General features: G+C 38.6%; 1 protein-coding gene across 11 annotated transcripts in view; it reads right to left on the bottom strand.

Annotated features, from left to right (window-relative positions):
• Positions 1-27,515, bottom strand: part of tspoap1 (TSPO associated protein 1) — a 123,950-nt gene that overhangs the window by 55,023 nt on the left and 41,412 nt on the right. For 10 of the 11 annotated variants that reach the window (XM_028466236.1, XM_028466243.1, XM_028466237.1 and 7 more), the window contains 3 exons: positions 25,049-25,225; positions 24,401-24,583; positions 9,819-9,986 (listed from right to left, as the gene is read on the bottom strand). In XM_028466236.1, coding sequence (XP_028322037.1) covers positions 9,819-9,986; positions 24,401-24,583; positions 25,049-25,225 — 528 coding nt within the window. The remainder of the gene's footprint in view (positions 1-9,818; positions 9,987-24,400; positions 24,584-25,048; positions 25,226-27,515) is intronic. The other variant, XM_028466239.1, reaches the window with a different exon arrangement.

The raw sequence follows: 27,515 nt of genomic DNA, 5'->3' as shown, positions 1-27,515 counted from the left end.
AGTGTGTGTATCTGTTATTTTGGAGTAATTTGGTCATTTCAAAATGTTTATTTTAATTTTATTTCACTTCTGGACGGCCCCGAAATGAAACCTATTCAACTTTTGACCTCAGGGTGTGAGGGGGCGCTAGCGCACCATCTATATCTATTTCACTGCACAGCTCCTCACCCGAGCAAGAGTCACGTGTGCGGCCAGAGCCAATCGTTGCGCACACAGCAAAGCAGACGCGGACTGTAAACACACAAGTGAGAGAGAGGAAGATAAGTTTATACCGGAGAGGGGAGAGGAGCGTCTGAGCAACCGTGCTTGCACTGATAAACTAGCAAAGCTCTTAAGTCTCACTTATTGGGCCTGATGTTCGTGTGTGTGAGCCACGGCAGACTCCACATCCTCCTGTGCCATGCTATTGTTAGCTTCTCAAACACGGGAGCTCTCTGAATAGATCATTTGAAACCGTTAGCCACTGGGTGAGTCTTTTGCAGACAAGTTTCCCATTGTTTAAACCATATAACTGTTGCTCAATAACGCGCTGTTTCACTAGAGTCGGGATTGAACTCAGACTGTTCATACTCCATCTTAAAAACCTGCGGATTCTGTGTGGTGCCATGGAAGCTAAGCAATGACCACTTGGTTCGAAGGTAAACAATGAATTTTGTTTTTTTTTTTAAAAAGACAGCCGAATTGTAAATAATACTTTAATTTACTTACTCGCTCATGTAGTTTGAGCTTTACGTTTTGTTTTGCGCAGTTTGGTTGTTTTTCTGATTGGCGTAACAATCACTATGGAATTTGGTTATCAGCGTCTCAAACATTTCACGGAACACACGGTATTTTATTTATTTATAATGAAAATAAAAATATACTAAATGGGTATAATAAAACAAAAAATGCAGAAAAAGACAACTGGAAGACAAAAAAAATACACGACTCCAAAAAACTTACATCACAGAAAAATACAACAAAAATATGAAAATGACTCAAATACACAAAACAAAATATTTATTAAAAAAAATACACAAAAGACAACAGCAATGCAAAAAACTACACTAAAAAAAGATACAAAATGACTCCAGAATCACACTACTTAAGGCAACAAAAAACAATTATACAAAAAATGCACAAATGACATTTAAAAAAAAAAAAAAACTAAACAGTATTTGTACAGGAAGTACACAAAACGACAACAGAAATGCACAAAAACATACAAAATGACTCCAAAACACATATATTACAGAAAAATACACCAAACGACAACAAAAACATGAAAATGACTCAAAATACACTAAACTAAATACTACACAAAATGACTCCATAATCACACTACAATGGCAACAAAAAACAATAAATATACAAAAAATGCACAAAAAGACAACTGAAAGTTACAAAAATACACATGATGACTCCAAAAACATACATTACAGAAACATTTATCATGCGCATGTCCCATAAAATTAAACCAGGGAAATCGCACACGCTATTTTACTTTGCACCCACAAATAAACCCCTTTATAACACCAGAGAGTACAGCGTATGTACACCTCTTTGTACATCCAACTTTCAAACATATTCTCATTTGGCCGTAATTGACAACTCTACTTATGCTCCCACATGAATGCATACTCCCAACGGGCACTTTACTATCTATCTATGTAGCAATTTATCTCTCTCTCTCTCTCTCTCTCTCTCTGTGTGTTCCTCAAATATCTCTGTGAATCCGGCTCAGACAAAGCTGAGACTTTCTTGGTTCAAAGGTGCCCAACGTTGGATTTGTTTGGACTGCAATGATACCGTTAAAAATTATTTCATAAAATTGTCCGCCGTGAGCAGCCTGTCCCGGGTGGAGGCGCCCCAGCAGTCCGGGGTGCCATCCGCATGTGTGTGTGTGTGCGTGTGTTTTATTCAGAAGTAAATGTGCATTAGGAATTACAGTAAGTGTTTATAAGGTCAGTTTAAAAAGGATTTAACTTTTATTCTGAATTAAAGAAGAAATAAAGCTCCCATGTAAACCATCCATACTTCACCTCCCACCTTTCTATAGCAAGACATAGTTCCTACAGGTACTGCACTTGTATGACCTAATGAGCGTGTAATTGCCAGTTTAAAAAGAAAAGAATCTGAGATTAATTCCATCATATATAGATGTCACAGTTAGTAGTGGTGGTGTGCGGGACTGCATCCACCCATCCTTCTTCTGCAACTTATATAGGTCTTGGGGACAGCATCCTTAGCAGGGAGGCCCAGACTTCCCTTTTCCCGGCCACTTCATCCAGCTCTTCCGGGGGGGATCCCGAGGCGTTTCTAGGCCAGCCGAGAGATATAGTCTCTCCAGCACGCCCTGGGTCTTCCTCGGGGTCTCCTTCTGGAGACGTGCCCTGAACGCCTCACAAGGGAGGCGTCCGGGGGGGTATACTAATTAGGTGCCAGAGTCACCTCATCTGGCTCTTCTCAATGCGGAGGCGCAGCGGCTGCGCAGTCCTACACTATTTTAAAAAATGTTCCCAAATTTTCTTCCTCCATGTATTTGTAAATGGGATGGTCAAAACATTAGAAACACCAAAGTAGTCCAATTTAACACCACTGCAAACTACAATTTCAAACATAAAAACTAGACGAGGTTACTTAGTGTAGATCCCTGCCCAAAATATTATAACCAGCCTATGCCTGTAAGAATGCCCTTATTGTAAAAACAGTATGTCTCTTGTGTGACAAATACAGTATATTGCATTAATCATACTGAATATATGAGCCATAAACTTAAACATAAGCTTGCTTTGTTTGGTGTGACGCACGTTTTGGCACTTGATGGTTTCATTTGCTAAATTGTTGCCAATGCCACAATGCTAGTGAAAAATAACCTTGTGATTTATGAGGATGTTTACAGGTGAGTACATTTAGAACCAATGTTATTGTAATAATAATTTCTATACTTTGTATTTTATCTTATTGTTGAAAGAACTAGGGAATGATTATGAGTTTCTACATTGTTTTGTGTTGCAGACTGTACCTTTTGAAAAAAAGAATTGAAAGAATTTCAAATTGAATATTTTTTTTTCTTTACCTTGCTTAAGAAACTGCTTCATAATCTACTATTACATTTTCTGCTGTTGTATTGTTATCGCTGGTAGAAAGAGTGCTGATAATCTTTATTCAAGTATGGGTACTGTCGCATTACTTCATTACAAAATGAAAGTATAACATATTCTAAAAAAACATGTTTCTTATCAACAGAATCTTCGAGTGAAAACGTTGTAGCCTGAAATGAATAATCGAGTAAACTAACTATTGAAACAAGCCCTGGTACACCTGCTGGACCTTTAAGTCATCAACATGGAGGACAACCTGACTAGATTCGGCACCTCAAATCTGACGTGTCAGTTGAGTCAAATTGGACTAGGCAGGGTGGTCCGAGCATGGAATGCACACAGGATCCCAGGTATGTATACTAAACTGAATATGTACAACACTTTTAAAGCAGTGACTTGCACTTGTGAGCGCTTTTGGGATGGGGAGGAGCTCACAGCAACAGCCGCTGTTCCGGACAGTAACTACAGAATGATACGTGCATTCATGTCAGAGTCATTAAAACATCAGAAAATGTTCCAATAAGACAAGATAAAGTCCATACATTTGTCACTCATCTCTGTTGAGAAAAAAGTCACTAAGAGGTACACAGTTGTGCACGTTCAAGTGGTGGCTGGTGAATTCTTAACAAGGAGGAGAGGGGTGTTGATTCTATACAAGTCTCACAATTCTACGTACTGCAGCTTTAAACAGTAACAGATAAAAAAAAAGTTGTAGTGTGTGAGAAGATTACTTTGTACATTTACTTTAGCATTGTTTTAATACCCCTAGTTTGCTTGTAATTTAGTAATATTTTAGTAATGTAACTTGAGAATAGATTTTAAGTACTTTTTCCACCACTGCTTGTTACTATGTTTTCTTGTTTTAGGCAGTGGGATACCCGATGAACTGGCAGCAGGTGGCTGTCCAGCTAAAATGTTTGAGGAGCTGCTGCCCAGTGCCCCTGTTGTAGCAAACATGTATGAACAAGAGTTGAGATCCTAGTTGACCTGGGCATCTGCTTTTGGGAATGACCCCTTTTCATCTGAGGATAGGTGTTATTCAGAACAGGACTTTGCAGATAATTACCCTGACATCTCTCTTCTTTTTAATCATTTGGTAAACAATGACTATACTGCTTTCCAGGATGCCCTATTGTACCTCATCAGTGTAACCCAAATATATGTCTGAAAGAGTAACTGAAACGCTGTTGTGTTTTTCCCCAAACTGGGATGTTGTTGAGTACCAAAGTAGACAGACTATGTGGTCTGCTATGTGTTGCTCTTCTCAAAACAAAAAAAACAACCGAGTATAAATATGATCTAAACATGTTATGTAGCTAAGATTTTGCTCCCAAATCAGTTGAATAACTTGACAAAAAGTCAAGATTTTTGCATTATACTGTTGTATTTAACTTTTTAGTTGGAATAACATCTTGCATACAAAAACATATTCAAAATAAAAGTATTGCATTAGTAGGGCCAGAAAGTCCTGAGACGTTTTGCTCAAAAAAATGTATACAACATAAAACAGTGCAAATTTCAGCTTTAAACTTTGCTATCACAGCATTGTCTTTAATTGTACTTCTTACTGTGTAAAAGTGATTCTGAAATATGTCCAAGTTCAAAAACATTTGGACCATTAACAGTATAAAATAATGCAAATCAGAGTGTACTTAACTTTCACAGCATTGAAACATGGCAAAACATCAAATATCATTGTTAGGTAAGTACTCACACCTGTGTTTTAACGGCAGACTTTAACATTGAAGAACAGTCAACTCGCACCATTGCACATGGTTATACACAATAATAAACAATATTACTCCCTGAGTATGCTACCCAGTGCAGCCAGTGCTTCAGAGAGTCCAGTGAGCCTTTGTGTGTTGACACCAAAATCATCAGCTCGACAATTTGGGCAAAAGACAAAATTGTCTGCCGCTCCTCGATGCAGATCCTGCAGCCAATAATGCTTTGGCAGTATGATGAAACCATAGGTTCAACCACTGGACCTGCACATTCAATTCAGAAAAGTTTTTCAGTATCTGAGAATTGATTAGGGTTTTTTTTTTTCTTTAATGGCATGTAAATCTTCATGAAAAAAAGGTAAATTAGTTGCACTAATATCTGTATTAACTGACAAAACTGTGTCAATGGTGCTTTCTGTTTATTTACTGTATGAACATTGGTAATTGTTTAGAACGTCTGTCATGTGAGATTTTCCCTCCATAAGAACATTTTCAGCAATTATCAATCATTGTTAAACAAGAGTTTGCCAAATTGAGGCATTTTGAACAACTTTTGAGTTATGGGTAATGCAGGTTATTAAATTTTTTTTTAATAAAAATAACTCTGCAGGCAAAGGCATCTTTAATGGCTGCTGTCTGGGCCTCTGTCAGGGATACTGTTTGCAAACTCCACCAGGCCCTTGATTGTAGTGCACACATCTTGCAATCCCTGGGCTGCCGGTACCACCTTTTCAATTTCACCTAAAACATCATTGAGGCCAGTATCTTCCCGTTGACTGAAAAACAAACGAAATGTACATGCAAATTTCATCCTACTTTGATTCATCTGGGAATTTAGGGTGTACTCATACTGCCAGCTCGAGCCGTTCCAAGCTCACAGCAGGAATCCCCCCCCTCCCTGTCCCTCCTCTGGCATGGTAGAACGGACGTGATCACCAGCTGAACTCGGTTCCCACAGATGAACATCACGTTAATTTATGACACACGTATGGCATTACATCACCATTAAGCAACTCTGGGTTTGTTGTTGACAGTAAATGCTGTACATTTCAAATTTTATGTTGCGTAGGGTAACTATAAGTCAAGATTTACCCAGACACGTGCTCTTTTCACGGCTGGATTATAGGTACGGCCTGGGTTTCCCAGGGCCCCTGAACGCAACATGTTCATTTTAACGACCTTAACTCTGCTCATATTTGCTCTATCGGAGGAATTCCACCAGTTTATGAAAGATAAGAAGTTACGCTTTACAGCCAGTGTCGGTAAATCGTGGTAATTTTACTCAGACGTAACGGAAACACCTCTCCAGGTTGCAGAGGTGACACTCGGTTCAACTCCACCCTGTTCGGCCATTTTTGTAGTTTGATAGAAGAGATACGATTATTTAGCGGTGCAGAAAATGTTTATTCATACGTTATTTACAAAATGTCAACAACGGAAAACTTGTCCATCCAGCCTTACATGTTTGAGCCAGAGTCGGACCCGGCGGAGCGAGATGGAAATGAAGATGATGAACCTGCAGAACCCTAACAATTGAGCTAACACAAGCACCGAGGTAACGCTAGCACCAAGCTAACGTCATGAAATGCATTTTAATACAGTCTTTTTGGAGACAAAAACGGCAAAATGAAATGACTAATGAAAACTTTACACTTAAATTAAATCACGTAGGCCATATCATCAAGGATCTAAAACGAGCACACAGCGTTAACATATGAAGAAGGTGCAACTGCTAATGCTAACAAAACAATGACAGGGACGTCTTATCACACTTTTTAGCGTTATTTACAGCTTACCGAAGTGCTCTGTTCGTAGTCTCCAAAGATAGAAGGAATTGAACCCTCAATCAGACGAAGTCTTTCGGCAAATCCTTCTTTATACTGGCAGAGGTTGCTGAAGCAGTCATCCTTGAAGTGCTTCGCGCACACAAAAATGACCTTACCCACAGATGTGGGTACATTTCCGTGAAAAATAAAACTCAACCAGGCACTTCGAAAAGGTTCTGATGCTGGGAGACGTTGTAATGAAGCGTGTGGGTTACTACATCCAACAACCGAACATTTTGACTTATCCTCTTGTAACTTCGGGATCCTTGAGCTTGGACTACAAAATAAAAGCGAGAAAAAAAAAGGGCGGATTGCTCGAAGTGTTGGGCCTGGAGTCGATGTCCTAATTTGGCAGTTCCGCTGCAAATACTGTGACGTAATTGTTCAAAAAACGTAACAGAGAATAGAAAAATCGAAACAGATTGAAAAATATGACCAAAACAGAATATAAAGATATCAACGGAGCACCTGAAGAGACTAATTTGAAATTTTCTGTCCTTCTAAACACTCTAAATATACAACAAAATGCATTTAAGGGCTAAAAAAGTGGATTTAGCATATGTCCCCTTTAATGACACTGTCAAAATCAAATCCATAAGGAGATGTAAGTTTGAGACTTAAAATGTCATGCAATGGACAACATCCCAGAAACTAGGCAGGAAGTTAACAGCACCAACACCAAAATGAAGGTTGTGAATCAGTCACATCAATATGTGGATACAATTATTTTTTAAATCTTTATTTTGAACAATATGTGATTATTTGTACTGCACTCTATATTGACAAAATATTTTACAGATAAAAATGACTCCTCACTTGAGTCACTTATCAATTTTGGAGAAATTATGCGGCCATATTGATTTCCAAAAAATGCACATCATTTTAAGTACCTCAGTCTCCTCTTTTGACTTCCTTCCTCTGTCACAGCAAACACTTTTCTTGCATTTTCCTTCCAAAATGGTGATCCTGTACAATGTCAGAAATTGGGGTGGCTTTCTTTAAAGTAGAAGATTTTGATAATGACAATGTTGAAACCTAATGGTTTCTGGAAGCCACTGGCCTATCTATCAATCACCCAAATATTAATACATCAAAAGTATGCTGGATTTACATCATTGTATTTTGATTTTGTATGTTAAGTAATACTAAGTAAAGTGTTTAACTATACCTCTAGTCCCTTCAGGGTCCATGATTTTATTTCCTTGGCCATCAGTGAGGATGAGTGAGTTCTGTTCTTCAAGGGCATCATTGACTTTACCAGTCATGGTAACAACATTACCTCAAATTCAGAAAAAATGCAAAGTTAACGTCTTGCTTGTCTCCAACTTGCCATCCACGACTTCAGTGATGAGGATGTTCCTGAATATTGATTGAAAACACATTTTTGTTAACTTGTTTTGTATTTGAGCCTTCATGCAATACAGCACTATAAGTACAATTGCTTTTCATACTTGACATAATTTTACTTAAAGTAAGGAATATAAATGTTTTTACTTGTGGAGTATTTTCACAGTGTGGTCTCACTCACCAATATCATTTTGAATTAATCAGTGTCAAATACTCAAATCTCCTTTGTTTTACTGTTGGAGTTATGCCCAGAATAACAAGATAGCAGTTCAAATAGACAATAATACAAGGAAAATCATATACTGGCATGTCTGTGATGCTCCTACCAATGAGATACTGTATGAACAGTATGAAGAGTGAAAGATTTAATTAGTCACCTTTGGAATGATTTTGCCATGGTGGCTCTCGAGATTGCAGAAGCCCTCGCAGTTGCAGCAGAACCCGCAGCAGCATTGTGTGGTCGGTGAAAGGAAAAGGGCAGCCCCCTTTGTGTGCTACTGGCACACTCGATGAGTCCTTCAAACCAACACCCTCGCCGTACACTTCGTAATGCCCCTTTACTGTAAGGTCTAAAGTGCTGAAGAGGCCATCAGTCACAGGAATTATGGCTACATTACTGTCATCTTTGATATAAAAACTGGGCCCGTGTACCTTATTTGCAAATGTAAGCATTGAGGGACGGGTCATGACAGCATTACCAGTTTTAAAACAATATGTCTGTGCACAATAACAATACCTGGAAGATCTTGCGGATTTTTTTGATTGTCATGTCATCTTCCTGCAGAGTTACATTTCTATTCCCTCTGAACAAAATGAAGCTCTCCATGATTGACCACAAGACCATCAATGCTAATTTGAATAATGTCCAGGTCACAGAAGTCGGACAAATTAAATATTTAAAATAAAATTTGGCCCATGGTCTGTTTTTTTTCATTTCCTTTTTTTGATTTGAACGTAAAATCAAATGTACAAAAAACAAACCGTTATTTGTTTTTTGGTATCAGATTTTTAAACAAATAATGAAATAATAAACCATTTTTTAATTTTTGTTTCTTAATTGAAAATGGAAAGAATGAATGATATTCTAAATGCAGCTTGCATGCAGGACTAGCGTAAGAGAAATCAGCTTATTTCTGGCTGACCACATAACTTCCATCAAGTATAACCATTGTGTGTGCGTGTCCTTGGGTTTGTGTGTTTGTGTGTGTGGGGTGAAGTGGGGGAGGACAAAAATGCTAATTGCGTCGACAACCAATAGCTGAATGGAAGACATACCGTGTACATTTGTAATGATGACAGCAACGAAATAAGAATCATTAAACTCCAACCTCTAAAAAATCTTTTGGAATAGAAGATAACAAATACTATTACTATTATTATTGATATATCTAGTCTTTTTGTTTTAGATTATGATTGAAATAATTCTATATTAAACTACTGTAAACCCTCCTGTTGACCATTTTTTAAGAGTACAGCTGCTACTATGCTGCTTTAGTCATTTCAGGGGTTAGGTCGCTCAAAGACTTGGTATTCTACAGGTCGTGTAGGAAATGTAACTCATTTAGATTAAAGTAAAGTAAAAAGATGGATGAATTATCTATTTTTAATTTAAAAAATTTAGGTTAGAAACCGTTCCTGTTCAGGGGAGGAAATATGCATATCTTTGTTTTCACAGGAAGTTGATTTGAATATAACCATTTCGCAGGGGGAAATTTAGTTCAGTAGTAGTGCTGATTACGTGTTGGCTCACGCTAGTTAGAAGACACTTCTCAGTGAGAAGATTAGGGCTGTAAAGAGTCAGATGATGATAGTTCATGGATCATGATAAAGGTGCTTACCAGAGACTGAATACACCACTCCTCAATGTTTTCCTCCGGATGGGAGGAAGTTGGGCTGAGGACCAATTGGGGCGTCACTAGCAGCCCCGACTCCTCCTTCTCTGCGGTGGTGTTCTCAGACTTGAATGAAGCTTCATCTAATTGCACGTATGGGGTTTTTTCTCCAACCTGAGGGCCACAGAGGAAGCTATTTGATCACTGCAACCAGGGCCAGCTACATGCAACCTCAATAACATGCCTTGCCCCTTAAATAAACTCTGCCAAAAAAAGTTTAACCTCGTTCTCTGCCTACCCCTTTTCTGTTTAGTGTTAAGTATACAAATAAAAACTTAAAAAAATAAATAGATAATTAGATAATTATAGTAATGATTTTAATAGATATTTTATTATTATTTTATGTTTTACCGCTGTGGTCAGGGGGCTATAAGAGTATAAGAGCTATACCAGCAGGAGATTTGTCTTCAGGTTGGACACTCAAGTTTAACAGGTTGAACATCTCTTCACATGAGCATGCCGAGTAATTTAACTGCTTTTTATTCATATTCTAGAAAGCTAATTCAGCAATCTGACTTGAAAATTGCAAGCAATTTCAACAGTGCATTAGCTTCAAGCCGATTTCCCAGTGGTCTGACCATAATTAATGAATAATCCAGGGGGAATCCCTCTCACCTTCAGTATGACATCACAATATAGCCTGTCTTCTCTAATTATGCTGTTTGAACTTGATTGTTTTACAGTATAATTTGAACCAATTCCTGTAACACTCATGTTTTTAGACAGCAAAATTACATTACCTAGATTTAGTGAAGACCAGTTTGACATCAGTGACGAGTCAAGAGTCAGGAACTAGTTTCTAGTTTTAGCACCAACAGTTGAGAACTGTCAGTATAGCTCAGGAAATGATGCAATAACAAGATCAGAGGCGCTCAGCCATTTGCAGCAAAAGGGATTTCTTTCTTAAGCTTTTTTCAAAGAGATATAGTCCCAGACCGAATGAGCAGAGAACAGCTGATAATTCTATCACTTGAATTGTCACTATTTGATCTGCTCAAAAATGAGAGGGAAACCCTATCAGTTTAAGAAGTAAAAAGCAGAAACAACAAAAGGTAAAGGTAAAGCACGTCAGCGACTGCCTCACTTGCTTTTCCTCAGAAGGAAACACAAACGCTTCAAGTCTGGCCAAAACCAACGGCCTAGAATCCGTTAATTGATTCGTTCTCAACTTCAGTTGTGTTCACATTGGTTGAAACAAGGCAGACGTTATGGAAAACAAATCCTTGGGCAGCTGATTAGCCGGAGTTCAAATCCATTTTAAAAAAGCGAGAGGAGGCACCTGTGATTTCACTCAGTCACACACACTAATGGAGCAGCCAGTGATCGCTACTATACATGTTTGATTACTCCCGCACATGCTGACGTTACACAGTCTGTCTAATATATTTAATAAATGTGTGTGCCATATTTAGTCTTTCTGGTTGGCTGCATTGTCTATAAATGCGCAGTACAAATGTGCAGTGTGAGGAAGACCGTACCGTGACTCACAGACGGGAGGCAGTGTTCAGCACTAAGGACACCAGCAGTGAGAAGGCATGGCTTTCATCACTATATTAGTCCCTAAACAAGACCCTTAACTCTCAGACTTCATGAAGAGAAGATGATTCACAATTTTCATTTTTATTTAATAAAAGAGAGACAAGCTATCGTATTGAGGAAACTTATGGAATACATTAATGCATAATCAAAATTAAGCTTCTATTGAGTTCATAAATTTGTACTTCCGTCTCTTTGAGTCGGGACCTGTCACTGTCACTGCATTAAAGGGTATAGTGCTAATTATATTTGACGTGTGTACAAATAAAGAACTGTATATAGATCCCAGGGGGATCCTTCTTTTTATATTTTTTTTATTTTTAACTTTTGGTTTAAACCATCCACCACTTTATAGACACGCTGGTCTTAGAGCACACTAAGGTGCTTTTCTGATGTGCAGTCTTAAGGTAGCAGAATTTATGTTCTAAATTTCAATAGTGTGTAAAGCATGTGGTGCACAGAGATTATGAGTGTGTTGGGCAAGTTGATCTTGAAGTTCAGCTCATTAAAGGGCAAATTTATTTTAATTATTACATTTTAGATATGAGTTAAAGGAGCTAACTTTTTCATGTTTCTATTACTAACATAGCAGTAAGTTTTCCTTAGTCTGTCACCTCCTGCAGCCTCACAACCACACAGATGCTGATATGCACACTAAATCAAATAAATTATATCAGGTGTTTGTCGAGTTTTGCTCTGTAATCCTATGCTCTCGTGTTCCATTTAGTACTACTATAATTGGTTAAGGAAATAAAAAAAATTAAAAACATTTAAAAAGCATTTATTTGAGGGGAAAAGTGAGCGCTCTCATGATGAGTTCAAAGCAATTCTAAATTTAAACAAATAATCATAAGAGAAATCACACGTTTAATATCTAATATAGGGAAAATCTGTTAAAAATCACTCTCAGTGAATTTGATGCAAATCCCTTGAAAAATAGCCAATATACAGCATTTAGAAAGTGATGACAAGGAAATGACAAAGGATTTTCCGTTGACATTCCAGTGACAGCCTGTTTTTTCTTCATCAACAACCTGCTCCCATCTGTCTAAGTTCATCCAACAGTATTTTGTAGTCAACACAACATATTGTCTTTCCGCTAGAGCTGTTAGCGTTGGATGCCTTTAAATGTGGCACCATCTGAGAAAACAAGGCATGATGGGTAATTTTCACATGTAATTTTTCAGCAGGCCTGAGGTGCATGCACATTTTGGTGAGACTTTGGGAATGCTCAAGGGGTCAAATTAGCGATCAAAGGAGATGTTGGTATAATAACTAAAGCCGCAAGCGGAGTCGTAAGGTCCAAAGAAGTAGCCGGCGTCGGTAACCCAAGGTCGCGTGTCCCAATGTTGGGGATTTTGGTTTGGCCAGAGCAGCGACCTGATCCCATCTATCTAGGTTCACCCAACAGTATTTCGAGGTCAACACAACATATTGTCTTTCCGCTAAAGCCATTAGGGTCAGGGTCGGATGCATTTTCACATTGAGTCTTGTTGAGGGCTGGATAGTCATCATGTGTATCAAATATGAGGCAGTTTGAACTTTGTGTATTAGAGTTATATGCATTTTTCTATGATGCGTGCTACAGTTGCTAACAGTAAACATGACTGTAAATGGCACCAATCGAAATTGCAAGGCATGATGGGAATTGTTTCAGGCAGTCATGAAATAGGCCTGGGCAAATTATGTGAAATTTGAAGCTGATCAAAATTTGTGTGCCAGAGTTATCGGGTTTTTGAAATTGTGGTGTGCTAACAAAAATTAGCATTGCAATTTTGCAGCAATACCACGACCAAACTGTTAGAGATACGCAAATTTTCTCCTGTTTCTCTCTCTCTCACACACACGCACGGACGCACGCATGCACACACACCTGTACTGTAAAAAATAAATTGTAAATACTGTTCCCTGGGTGTATGCTGTCGGGTTGTTTGTTTGTTCCTGTGTATTGTCTTGTATGTTGCAAAGCAAAAAAAAAAAAAGAGATACGCAAAGTCCTTTGAAGAATTTTAATTAAATACAAGCAATTACAATCGGTTCCTATATCCCATTCTGGGACTTCGGACCTTAATAAAACTATAGTCATTATTAACGCCACTGAAAGAAAATGGAGAGTTAAGTGTGTGTGTGAGGGAAATAAACAGCCGAGGCTGCTCATGTAGAGTCCGGTGTGATGCTGCGATGTAGAGGATGCTTTGCGCGGAGCTCCATGGATGTCGCTCCGGACACACAGCTCCAGTGAGCTCCTGTGTCTTCTTCTCTATGTTTTGACCGTCGAACTCTGTTGTCGCGTTGATGGCAAGGAGCGTCAGGCCAGAATCAGCTGACCAGCTATGTAATTTACGCAGCGATGGCACATAGTTCACATCTGAGAGTGTGCGTGACAAGCGCTACTCAGGACCTCAAACCTGCTGGATGATGCTCACTAGATCATTTTCCAATGGTACAGACTGATTTATTTGTTGCTGCAGTAACTCAGATCAATGGCATTAACAGATCAGTAGGACGATTTGTGCCCAAAGCATGCTTTCCATGGACTGGTAAGAGCACAGTCACAGGAACTGACGGAGCAGCCACTTTAGAGCTAATATCCAGAGTTTCTGAGAAATCTATGTTTATGTATCATTCTTTTGAAATGCGAAAAAACACCTAACTAGTCTTTTGCTATGGTCTACTGGTGGTGATCATTCATATACATTAATGTGTAGTAAGTCCAGCCTTCATCCTATAGACTCCTATACAAACGTAAAAAATAGGCTCCGACTTCCTGTAGCGGATACTGTCAATCAAAGTGAATGTGGAACTGTGCACGGAAACAAGGCAGTGCGTCACAACAGCAAACAGGTAAATATGATTTTGGCTCTTACCTCAGAAATGTCCATCGCCAAAAGAATAATGATGACCCATAAACCTTTATCAATGCGACCTTGTTACGTTCTGCAATGCGCGTGCAGAAAAGTAGAGACGTGGCTTCTGGTAGATTGGCAGAGGCAGGGGAGGAAGTGGAGCTGTTTAGGGTGGGACATCAAGACGTTTCTCAGAAACTCCGGATATCAACTTTAAATTAGGGTTAAAAAATTAGGTTTTAAAGTTTATTAACAGCACTTGTATTTGTTTATTTTGTTTTCTACATTATTGAATGTTTGTGCAGCAGACAGAGAAGTCCACCTGCCTCCAATTTAACACATTGAACGAGCAAGATGTTCATTTAAATAGGGCGGTCTCAACCACATCTATACACGCACCTATTTGCGCCACAATGTCAGTTAAATGGTAAATGGACTTGATTTTTTATAGCGCTTTATCACCACACTGAAGCAGTATCAAAGCGCTTTACATAACAGCTCATTCACCCAATCATTTTCACATTCACACACCAGTGGGACAGGACTGCCATGCAAGGCGCTAGTCGACCACTGGGAGCAACTTAGGGTTCAGTGTCTTGCTCAAGGACACTTCGACACATAGTCAGGTACTGGGATCGAGCCCCAAACCTCTCGATCAGTAGACGACCCACTACCACCTGAGCCACGGTTCCCCACAGCAAGGGAAGAAACAGCGCCACCAAAAGATTTAGGGATGCACCTGGTTTACTATGTTTTTTTTCAGATCTTAGTGAATCTGCTCCCAAATGTGGAGGACATGCATGCAATATGTACATCGCAGGGATCTGTGGGTCTTATGGTATGTGTTGTAAAATGTAGTTTAGTTAAATATGATGTTTTGTTGTCAATCTTTTGTGTTTAGATGAAGCTGAGGTTTAGTGATTTATGTTAGCTTGTGCTAAACTTTCCAATTTTACTGTGTTTCTGATACATTGTCTGCATGGAAATCAATGTTGTTATTAATCATTGATCTATTAAAATTTCACTTTGCACTTTTTTTTTCTCTCTTTTTGTTCCCATGACAAAAAGGGCTTATAAACTTACCATAACATACTAAAATAACAAAAATTTTATATCTATGGTTAGATCTGAAAGATTTGAAGTGTTGAAAGTAAAAAAAAAAAAAAAACATCCATACATTACTTATTTCAACACTTATATGAGAGGGACCATTTTTGGTCTCTAGGGGTCTAAGTAAGTTTTTTGAAGGGTGCCTCGAGGGTTAAAGGAGCTGCTGATAAGAACAACTAGCCCTTATAAACACACCTGAAATGAGTGAGCAAAGACACGCAAACACACGCAGACCATTTTTAACCTTTGACCCAAGATGGCTGACCCTACAAACACATTTGAGCAAACTAGTCTGAGAGGCTTCATCCGATTTGCTTCAAACTCAGCCAGAACACTTAGGAATTTGCGTATCGCTAACGGTTTGGTAGTGGCGCCACCGCAAAGTTGCAATGCTAATTTTTGTTAGCACGCCACATTTTCAAAATCCCCTTTGACACAAAGTGCGATCAGCTTCATATTTCACACAAATGACATTTGTTCAAGTCTGTTTGTGACTGCCTTAAAACATTTCCCATCTGTTTTCTATTTTATACTTTTATATAGAAAACTATAATATTTTATATTTCTTTCTATCTATCTAACTATCTACAGTATCTATCTATCTATCTACTGTAGATATATATATATATATATATATATATATACACACACACACACACACCGGACATGTCGTCAGATACATTTATATCTAATACCATGTTAGTACGCTCTGTTTATGTTCTCATTGGCTAATATTAGTTAAAGGATGTCAAAGTATAAAGCACCTACAAAATGCATACAAATATAGTTTTAACAGGGAATCACTTCCTGTTTATTGTATTTTGTCCTTTATGGGTTATTATGTTGGAGAAGAAACATGACTGTCAAATAGATTTTTTAAAAATACAGTGTATTTGTTATCCTAAGTTGATTATTTATATAGTTAAATGTGCAAAGGAAACTGAATGATTATTTTATTTCAAACATATAAATTCTAACTTTTGTTTTTTATTGCTTATATGCTTTTGTACATGTACTCTTATCATGCACCAAACAAGACTATAAGTATTTATAACTTGTACAAATATATTGGCAACTTCTATCATAGTGGGGACACAAAAATAGGTTTGTTTGCTCAGAGAGTCACATGATCAACATTCATGTCGGCATTTAGAATAATGAGCGATCTGAGCATTAATACAGAAAAGAACAGTTTTTATCGTATATTTCTGTCGTTCTGTGTATGTTTGTTGTTGTCTTACTTGTTGTCAGACATTTTGTGCATTGCTGTAGTCTTTTTGAGTATTTTTCTTGTAAAATATTTATTTTGTTTGCAGTCATATTGTGTATTTGTACTGCCATTTTGCATTTTCAAAGTATTTTTTGTGTATTTCTATCTTTTTGTGTACTTTTGCTGTCATTTTCTGTAATGTATATTTTTCTGAGTAATTGCGTGTATTACTGTTGCTTTTTGCTCATTTTTGTAGTAGTTTTGAGTGTTTTTGGAGTATTTTCTGTTTTTCTCATCATTCCTGCAATGTTGTAATTCTTTGGAATTTTTTGTGTTACCTTGCTCTTGTTTTGTGTATTTTTCTGTCATTTTGTACATTTACTTTGGGGACCGCATAACATTAGACCAAGGGCTGCATTTTGCCCCAAGCTGCCAGTTGCTTACAGTATGTCTGCACTAGTACATGTTGTATTAGAAGGAAACGCACCTACAATGATCTAATCGGTTTAAACCGTTTACTAATGTTAATGTCAAATGTATTAAGCGAAGCAGTGGAGTTGGGGTATATGTCACAACAGAATTAACTAACTCTAAATTCAGAATATGGCAATAAAATTGTTTTTTTATATTGTCCTTAATATTTTGCAAATTTTAGGTATTTTTATATCATATATATATATATATCATATATCATGTTATACATCAACACTAGACACATTAAAAAAGGCTACAATAGCTGCTGACTCAAAAGAGTTCATGAGCTGATATTTTATGAAATGTATTTGTGCATGTGGATCACTCTTTTAGTGTTATTGTATGCAATTTATTTCTTTTCTAACTTGAAATGAAATTATTTTCTAAAAAAGCACATGAAAAGCATGAATAACTCCAATAGTGTTTCTACTGATGATGAATCTTGTTTATTTCATATTTGACCATGAGTTACATAAAGTTATGGTTGATAAATATATCTTTCTTATTTCCTATAATTAAACCAAATCAAGCTTGATGATTTAATCATTCAGTATATTATTTTGGTGTAATAATCACAATAGTTACATTAGTCTAATGGGACCAGCTTTGTCTTGTGAACACATGAAATATAATTTAAAAAAATTGCGTTTCACAAGTTGGGATGAATGAATAGTAGCATTAATATTTATGCTAACATTTATTTCACACAATGTGTGACATGTTTAGCTTTAATCCTTCCATACACAGTGTTAAATCTGACCATAAACAAATCGGTGGCTCTCTGCGGCTTTATGACAGTAAAACGTGTTCTTTCAATCTTTTTACTTGGTCTATTCCTTATATGGAGAGGTTAGCATTGTGTGTCGGTGGGTTAGCTTTAGTTGAGTTACCAGTTCATAATCGTTGGTACAGGTTCATCTCTGTCCCTGTGTTTGTGGAACTTTTGGTGGATCTGACAAAGTAACCTGAATCGGTTCCCTTTGTTGGATGGTTATCTGGTCTTAACCAAGTAGCGGCCCATGATTTATTGCAGCACGGCAGCTTCAGGAAGCCGAGACGAGCACCTCACACACTCGGCGGTGTGTGGGGGGGTGCACACCGTGGTGGCTTCGCGGCAGAGCTTCCATAAACAGCGTTCTGCTCCAGAGAATACTAAGTTGTTGACAACAAATAGGCATTTTTGGCCCGTGAAACAAGGTTTTTTGGGGCATTCTTGGCTAAATTGAGGGACAAATGGACCGTGGCCCTAGCTAATTTCCGACATGGGAATTTATCGTTTATATCGTGGGATGACATATTCTTACTGGTGAGAATGTTCTTGACGATAAATTATAAATGATAAAATATCGCACATTCCTACTAGACGCTACCCAAAACCAATAATAGATATGACGTGATGATGACCACCGGTAGAATTTGGTATCCTATAGCATGTGAATCTATCAGTATACTGACTTAAGATTAATATTTAGTAGGCTATTGTGTAGGTTTACATTAGGCTACATAATTAACACTTGCAGTAATTTATTTGATAAATGACAAACAGACAATTCCCTATGGCCTGCAGAAAAAGTAGCCCTGTGCCTTGTTGAAATATAACTAATCAGTCTTATTCATATTGTTGGTCTCTTTTTAGTTACCAATTTACCAATTGCAGTATAATGCCTAGAAAGGAGAGGATAAGAAATGAAAAAGAAAGGGAGCTACTGCAGGCGGCCCAGGGGAGTAGGTCTCTGCTCCCCTGGATAAAAGCATCCACCAGCAGCAAGGAGGAAGACGAAGATGAAGATGAAAGGTCAGAGTCAAGAGTCATGTTCACTGTTTAGGGCATTTTAAAGCTCAGATTTTAAAGTTGAACTGTTCCTCTAATTTGACTGAAATATCTTAAAAGCTGTCCACATTTTATTTTAACTACACAAAGAGGTTTGGCTGTACTAAATTAGGCTTCAAGCTATTTTAGCTAATTATATTATTTTGTACCAACAAGTTATTTCTATGTTACAAGACTTGCAGTACTCTTGTATTTTCCATTAATATGCTACAGTATAGTCAACCTTAAAAATAGGCTATTACAAAAACGTATTATTCTATTCTAGGCAGCTACAGCAGGGAAGCAGTAGGCCATCGACCAGCAAATAAGTTGAGATAGATGAATTTCCAGATTCATCTACAGATAAAGTCCATAGCAGCACCAAGTCTGTGCACATTTACACAATCAGAAGTGCTGCCTGATGACCAAAATGAGGGAGAACAAGAAAGGCATGATGTAGCAGCTGTATGTGAACGAGATGACACAATTAAAAAGATAGCAGCTATGCAATATCCAACAGCTTGCCATAGAGAAAGACATCCAGGTAAATCATAGTGAGGTCATCAGACTCTTTAAATACATGGCACCAAGGAGGATGCTGCTTTAAAGAGTGGTAACGCTCACTCTTCACTACTCACTTCAAAATGACACTTTGTACACTTTTTGTTCTGACAGGGGAAAAAGATTGACTGATCAGTACTGTAGTGTGAAACTGTACCAGTTCAAAGGTCAAGTAATTTTTATTAAGATAATGACATAATTATGCAATTACATTCAACATGTGCCTGTATTGTTTATTTATCTTTTTAAATATCACACTGCTATAATAAGGCAGCCGTTAGTTCTACATGCCGTATAAAGTGCCCTTTATTTTCACTGAGCACCTGCCCCCCAAAATGTCTGTGCACGCAACTGGCTCTGTGTGTGAAAGAGCTCCACTGCAACGATGATGTTTTTGTCTCTGTGCTCCTATAAAGAGCAGATTCTGGTCTAATCAGAGGGTTCATCAAGCTATGTGTGTATGTACAGACACAAAGTGTGTGTCATGTTCTGTTGGTTAAGTTTAGTTATTCTGTGTCTTTGTTTATTTTGAGTCTAGTCTTGTGTTAACTCTTGTCTGTGTTTCAGGGATTCCTGCTTGTTGCTCCACCCCCCAGTGATGTCTGTGTGAGTGCTTGGTGATTGAGTAGCTCCCTCATGTTTGCACCCAGGTGTGGCCCATTCCTAATCAGGCCTCCTCCACTATTTAATGAGTGCTTGGTCACAGTGTGGTTGCTGGTTCGTTGTGTGATGTTGTCATGTTTGTTGTCTCCCTCTTCGTGTTCAGCTGTATCTGGTCTTGCTCCCTGTTCCCTCCTGTTTTTGGATTTAAGTTTTGTTTTATGAGAAATAAACATGGACTGGTTCCAAGAACGTTATGCCTCTATCCTGCCTCCATCTCTCCTTGCATTTGGGTCCACACCCACACCGGACTCTGTGTGTGTGTCCTCCGCAATGTTCTGCGGCTCATTGAAGGAGTAGAGTAGGGAGACAGTTTATGAGTAATATATCGTCTGTGGGGCTGTGTGTTTATGCTTGTGAGCTGTGTATTACATATACTAGTTAAGCAGGCAGTGGTCTGGTATGCTGCGTTCACACCGGATGCGTCCAGATTACATACAAAGTCAATGAATAGATGCGTCCCAGATGCGAAATCTTTCCAGGGCGGTGCGATCTGCACGTCAAGGGCATTAGCCGTTTGAGCGCTCTCCTGATTTTACGCATATCCGCACACCCGCAAGAGTTGAAAATATAGAACTCCTGCGGCTGTTTAGCATGACGAAAGCCAATCAGAATCTTTGTTGATGATGACGTCAGGCCGTCAACACGGACACCAGTCTGTTCACCCATTCGACCATGGAGGAGAAGCTGTGTGTGACCACCTGGAGCTGTATGACACGACCTTTATAACCGGGACCGGAAAGTCGGCACTGAGCTAGGATAGCAATATCACGCCGGCTTTTTTGACTGGTGGTTCATGTTTGTCCGAACCCTGCAGTGCGTTTTGTATGGCAGATGCGTCCGCTGCCGCAGAAGACGCATTCGGTGTGAACGCAGCATTAGGGCCAGCACTCTGAGTGGGCTTGTCTTACTGGGTCAGGAATAACGCCAATAATCAAGGCATATTTTGAATTTCCCATCTCGTGGCAGTCAGCAGAAAGCAGAGGTTTAGTTACTCTTTAAGAAACTTGACATTGTCAATTCATCAATTTAGTCATATAACAAACAAGAGCTTCAGCACTGTGTGCCACAACAGCCTGGCTCCTTCTTCTCATACTGTTTACCTGCCTGCTCACAAACTACTCTGGGATGGCATTACATTCTTCAACTAGCATTTTTTGCAAGTCAGCTAACGTGGTTGTGTTGTCACTCTGTTAAAAACAGCAAAGCCCAAACTGATCCCATAAGTGTTCAATGGGGTTGAGGTCAGGACTGCAGGCATTTCATTCCATCCTCGCCACTTCCAAATATCTAGAGATAGACTGATAAACCCTGCTCTGTGGAGGACAGAGTTCAGCCCAAGAATGTGGCAATATGGGAAAGCCATTGGGTGCAGAATCTCATCTAGATATCTCTCCAAATTGAAATTGCCCTCAATTACAACTAAGCATTGTTTTTCTAGTGAGGAAGATACCACAGAAACCACCAAACTGCCTCCCATAAAACATGCCACTATCAGTGCAGCAGTCAGCAGAGCGTTCTCTGTGTGTTCTCCACTCTTTGACCACATGAACGACTGCCTTTTACCTACTCCTCCTACCTACCACCTCCACATGATCAGGTTCCAGTGCACATGTTGCCAACGCCAGCACAAGCAGGCCTGATGGTGAAGGGCAGTCAATGTCAGAATAAGCGATTTATTTATAAGGACAATTTGGCAACATTTTCAATGGTGCAACCCACATCCTCAGCTCTGCTCATCCCATAGATGCATGTTCTTACAAAGGTAGCACCACTTAACAGGGAAACAACAGGATTTCTAACAGTAATAGATTTATTGCAGGAAAAAAACACTGTTACAGGAAATACATGTCCCACCAAAGACAAATTTCTTTACTTTTTGTGATACGTTTAAATAAATTGTTAGCTAATAGTTGTAGAGTTCCATCAAGAATATGTAAATATGTCTGAACAACAGTTCCATGTTTGAAAGAAAAACGATAATAGTTTCAACACAACTTAATAATCATAATTGTCATATCTTGGGTCATTAAGTTACTATAGTGCGATTACAAAAATTAAATGGTATATGTAAAATTAATCAGAGGAGGAATGGTGCATGTCTCATTGTGCAATTCGTGTCCAGAGAATTCATACTGGGTTATCAGAACAAGACTGTAATATGAAACGTGAAGCTTCTGACAAATGTTTTATCTGTATTACTTACTTCCATAGCTTTGTTTTGTATTGTAGCAGTTCCCCTTTGGTACAAATAACATTAGGTAAAAGTTGGCATTAAAGATTACTTCTCTCTTTAAGCCTGGGATTCATATGAAATGAGGAAAGTGACAGAGCATATAACCTTTTTGATAACCTATATCTGAAAAACCTATGCTGTCTTTAATTGACATTGATAACATTAATTATCATGAGAAAAATCAATCAATCTTTGTGCTACCCCTTTTTCATGTGTTTCATTGAGACATTGCTGTTGAAGTCAATTGAAATTCAAGCAAACAGGCGTGTAATGACGTGTTATCTTTCTCTTAAGCCATCATCATACTGTGACTACATCAGAAGCTACTGCAGTCATTCTTGTTCATCGGTACAGCCTCACCTCTTCTTCAGTTTACATACAGAGGTGGCACTAAGCACGAATCACACGGATGTGGTTCATGTACAGCAGGATCAAGTATACCCCAGGCCCATGTGTACTAAAGGAGGGTGAGATCCCATTCAGCAAGCCCTGTGAATGCCATAAGCACATTGGTGTAATCCCTGCAGACTACTGAAACGGGTAACTGGATCACTTCTTTTAAAAGCACCTTAATGGATTGGCCTGGCCGATGATTTTCTTTGTAATACAGAACACATTGAAGCCCACCAGTCAAGCGCTCACTGTTTTATCCTGTCACAAAGTCACCCTAGTTTAATTCCAGGTATAGAAATGCCAAAATATGCCTTTTACAAAACTGGGTTTGTGACGGGCGTCCTTGACTAAGCCTGATGCTCGTTCAGCTTTTCTAACATGTAAAAAAAATTGGTCCATTCCAGATGAGGAAGACATTTACTAGAATTATATTGTAAAACAACAGCTCAGTGACCTAAGCAGTAATAACATGCTCAGTTTCAAACATAAAACCTCTAAATTATGTAGCTTTTTCACATTTTGATAACCTTTCAAAATAAACAGTTTTGCATCAGTGCAACATCTCTGGCTTAGAGCCAACTCTCAAGCAACCAGATACCGATTGGTTGTTCAAGCTATGTCCCAACTTCTGTATAGCTTCAATCAGCAATTACACATAGGACATCAGCCAAAGCAAACTATATGTCAATCAAAGACCTGCACACACAGACTGAAAAAAGACATACAATGACCTACCCCGTTCCTTTGATATGCAGCAACAGCAAGACTTCTCTTATCCTGCTAGTGATTGGAAGCAAGGCTACATAGAAAGGTCCTTACTGCGGCCAGAGTCTTACCTACCGCCCAAAACCTTCTCACCACTGCTACAGCCACAGAGAGCGGATTACTGGACTGTACCATTCTGTTGTTGGAGGGGATTAGAGTTCACACAACATGGCCCCTTTCTTGGTGTGCGCGTGCCACTGGCAGTGCGTCCCACAAATCAGAGATTACCACAATCGGCATTCTCGTTTGAGCTTCAAAGGCGGAGAATTTACTTCATTTCATGAACTGAGAAATTCACAGATGAATTTCCATCATCATGTTCACAGATAATACAACATAAATCCTACAACTTTACAATATACATATAAAAAGGACACAGATTGATCATTCACACACACGGTTAACAGTGTGGATGAATAGCATTTCAGAGTTGAAAAATAATACTTTTAATAATTACGCAACCTTTGGGTTTAACAGAAGTTGGTGCATCTTTTTAAAAAGTGACGTGAGCCTTACCTTTCTGATGATTGACTGTTTCTAAGAGCTAAATGTGTAGCAGATCAGTACTTAATAGTTAGAGGATCAGAGAGCCTGAGAATTCAGTATCTTTGATCAGGCCCAAGATCAAGACAGGGAATCATCTCATTATGACATGCAGCAGATTAGTGAAGAGTCCAATGACGAGCATTACATAACACAGCAAATCAGCACACTGCCAACATAATACACACAAAGTCAGCTAAACTCAGAGGGCTGCATTTGCATCAGTCAATACTGTATATGTTAAATTAAAATGTCTTAACGTTTAGATGCACTAAAAATTATTTGTTCTGCACATATTAGCTAATTTAAACCTAAATACAACATGATGTAGTGTCATTTTAAACCTGTTGAAAGGTTGTGATCTTTTCCTGTTCATTGAAGTACCTTATTTTCCTTCTGTTCCTTCCGACTTTCCTCAGACTTCCCTGAGTCACAATGACCCCAGCTCTGGTTTTGTGCCTGTTTGGATGACGTGACCGAAATTTGTCTTTGAAGCCGCAGCACCTCTTTCTGAGACTCCTGAAGAAGCTTCTCAAACTCTTGACCACCAGATGAAGCTGGAAAACCCTGTGCAGAGGCATGCGCATTTTTTAAAGTCACAGTCATGTCAGCACAACACGTTCTTTTTTTTTTTTTTAACACATGGAACATTTAAAGGAAATGTAAACAAACATTAATTTAATAACAACCCAGGTTATTGAATAAAATTCAGTACACAAAAGCATATGTATTATTTTTTTCTTGCTCTGCAGGTAAAAGCATAACCAATAACAACATATTTTTCAGGAAAAAAAAAAACCAAATCATTACCGAAAGGTGAATACATGCAGAACTCTTCCTGCAGTGTCAATAATCAGACTTGTGCACTATCAGCAGTGACGCAGCCTTTATAATAGGTGCTTTGTAGGGGGAGGAATGAGGATTACCAATAGTGTCCAGCAGGGGTCGTTACATAAACAATAAGACTTTTGACACTATGAGTTAACAAGATTGAAAAAAGGTATTATCTGGAACTTCAAGTGATTAACATACCTCAATGATTCCCAAGCAAGGCTTTAGCGCTCTGCACTCCTGCTGCAGAGAAGCAATCTCCTTGTCTTTGGATAGCAGGACAAGTGCATGATGAGCAAGGTCACATGCTCGCTGACGGGCAAACGCTCTCTTGTAGTGCTCCACTGACCCTAGTCTGATTAGTGATGGAGAAGCTACCTGGACAAGAAGGATGTGCTCATTAGAAATGTATACTCAGATCTATCCTCATGAGTAATGGGGAGAAAAACTATTTTCTTTTAGCCATCAAGCTTACTTACTTACAATCAGTCACTGCATTGGATTTCTCTCAAAAACACACAAAAAGAAGACTTTTCTTGCATATTTAACTGGTTAGGTAGACTCCTAATGTAAATGTGTTTTTGGAAGAGTACTGTTTAATGCTGAGTGAAAACACTCATGTGCATCATAAACAAGACGAATCTTCTTTGAATCTGAACGCTTCTTATAAATTTCAAAATTAAAGTAAGCAAACAATACCACTCCAAGAAATCTATGATTGAAAGCTTCATTTCCAGAGGCTACAGCTGTGCAACTCACACAGGACACAATATCACAACAATAACTTGACTTGATTTAAGCCATGTTACCATTCCTACAGGACACTGTCTCAGCTATTATAGATGATGCACCCCATCAGATATTTTTTAGTTACTGTTCAATTTTGGTTCAAGATCAGTACTGTAATTGGGCATCTGCATCTTTGTCATTTTTCCCAACTTATGTCATTGTAACTAAAGCTTTTTAAAACTTCTGAAAATCATCTGAGGTCATTTTTGGTTTATCAAAGGGGTGTATGAAGTGAACTTAATTTTGTGTTAGCATTAAATACCATGGCTCAGGTGGTAGTGGGTCGTCTTCTGATCGAGAGGTTGGGGGTTCGATCCCAGTACCTGGCATGGCAGTCCTGTCCCACTGGTGTGTGAATGTGAGAGTGATTGGGTGAATGAGCTGATATGTAAAGCGCTTTGAGACTGCTTCAGTGTGGTGATAAAGTGCTATATAAAATCAAGTCCAGTCCAAGTCCAAATACAATGTAATTGCTCATTTAAAGGGGACATATCATGCTAAATCCACTTTTTTAGCCCTTAAATGCATTTTGTTGTGTTTAGAAGTACAGAAAAGTTCAAATTAGTCTCTTCAGGTGCTTCGTTGATATCTTTATATTCTGTTTTGGTCATATTTTTCAATCTGTTTCGATTTTTCGATTCTTACGTTTTTTGAACAATAACGTCACAGTATTTGCACATCGACTCTAGGCCCAACACTTCCAGCAATCCGCCATTTTTATTTCGCGCTTTTATTTTGTAGTCCAAGCTCAAGGATGCCGAAGTTACGAGAGGATAAGTCAAAATGTTCGGTTGTTGGATGTAGTAACCCACACGCTTCATTACACCGTCTCCCAGCATCAGAACCTTTTCAAAGTGCCTGGTTGAGTTTTATTTTTCACGGAAATGTACCCACATCTGTGGATAAGGTCATTTTTGTGTGCACAAAGCACTTCAAGGATGACTGCTTCAGCAACCTCCGCCAGTATAAAGAAGGATTTGACAAAAGACTTCGTCTGATTGAGGGGTCAATTCCTTCTATCTTTGGAGACGACGAACAGAGCACTTCGGTAAGCTGAAATTACACTAAAAAGTGTGATAAGACGTCCCTGTCATTGTTTTGTTAGCATTAGCAGTTGCACCGTCTTCATATGTTAGCGCTATGTGCTCGTTTTAGATCCTTGATGATATGGCCTACGTGGTTTAATTTAAGTCTAAAGTTTTCATTAGTCATTTCATTTTGCCATTTTTGTCTCCGAAACGATTGTATTAAAATGTAATTTCATGACGTTAGCTTGGCGCTAGCGTTAGCTTGGCGATTGTGTTAGCTCACTTGTTAACATCCATATGAAGTCGTTCTGCAGGTTTGTCATTTTCATCTCGCTCCGCCGGGTCCGACTCTGGCTCGAACATGTAAGGCTGGATGGACAAGTCTTCCGTTGTTGACATTTTGTAAATAATGTGTGAATAAAAAGTTTCTGCCGAACAGGGTGGAGTTGATCCGAGTGTCACCTCTGCAACCTGGAGAGGGGGCGGGGTATGAAGTGTCTCATTTGCATTTAAAGAGACCGCACCAAAACGAGTTTCTCTCAGAAGCACATCAGAAAAGGGGTAGAAAAGGGGCCTGTGGAGCTATAATAATGAGGAATTCAGACCCAAGCATTGCAGTTCCGCTTTATATAGACCACAACTGTATGATTTATATGTAAAAAGGAAGGATTTAAAAGCATGATATGTCTCCTTTAAAATGATTGTTTTAAATGGTGGCTGACTTCAGTAAGCATCATTTGTTAAATTAAATTAGAATTTTGGTTTATTGGGTCATTTCAGTGTTTGGTGTGGCTTGTAAAACAATAGCCATGATAAAAGCATCTGTGCACACAGTTGTCTATTGCTCTAAA

Source organism: Gouania willdenowi, chromosome 14, assembly GCF_900634775.1.
Source record: "Gouania willdenowi chromosome 14, fGouWil2.1, whole genome shotgun sequence".
NCBI lineage: Eukaryota > Metazoa > Chordata > Actinopteri > Blenniiformes > Gobiesocidae > Gouania > Gouania willdenowi.
Note: the sequence above shows the minus strand (reverse complement) of the source record. Positions and strands in the feature narration are given on the sequence as shown.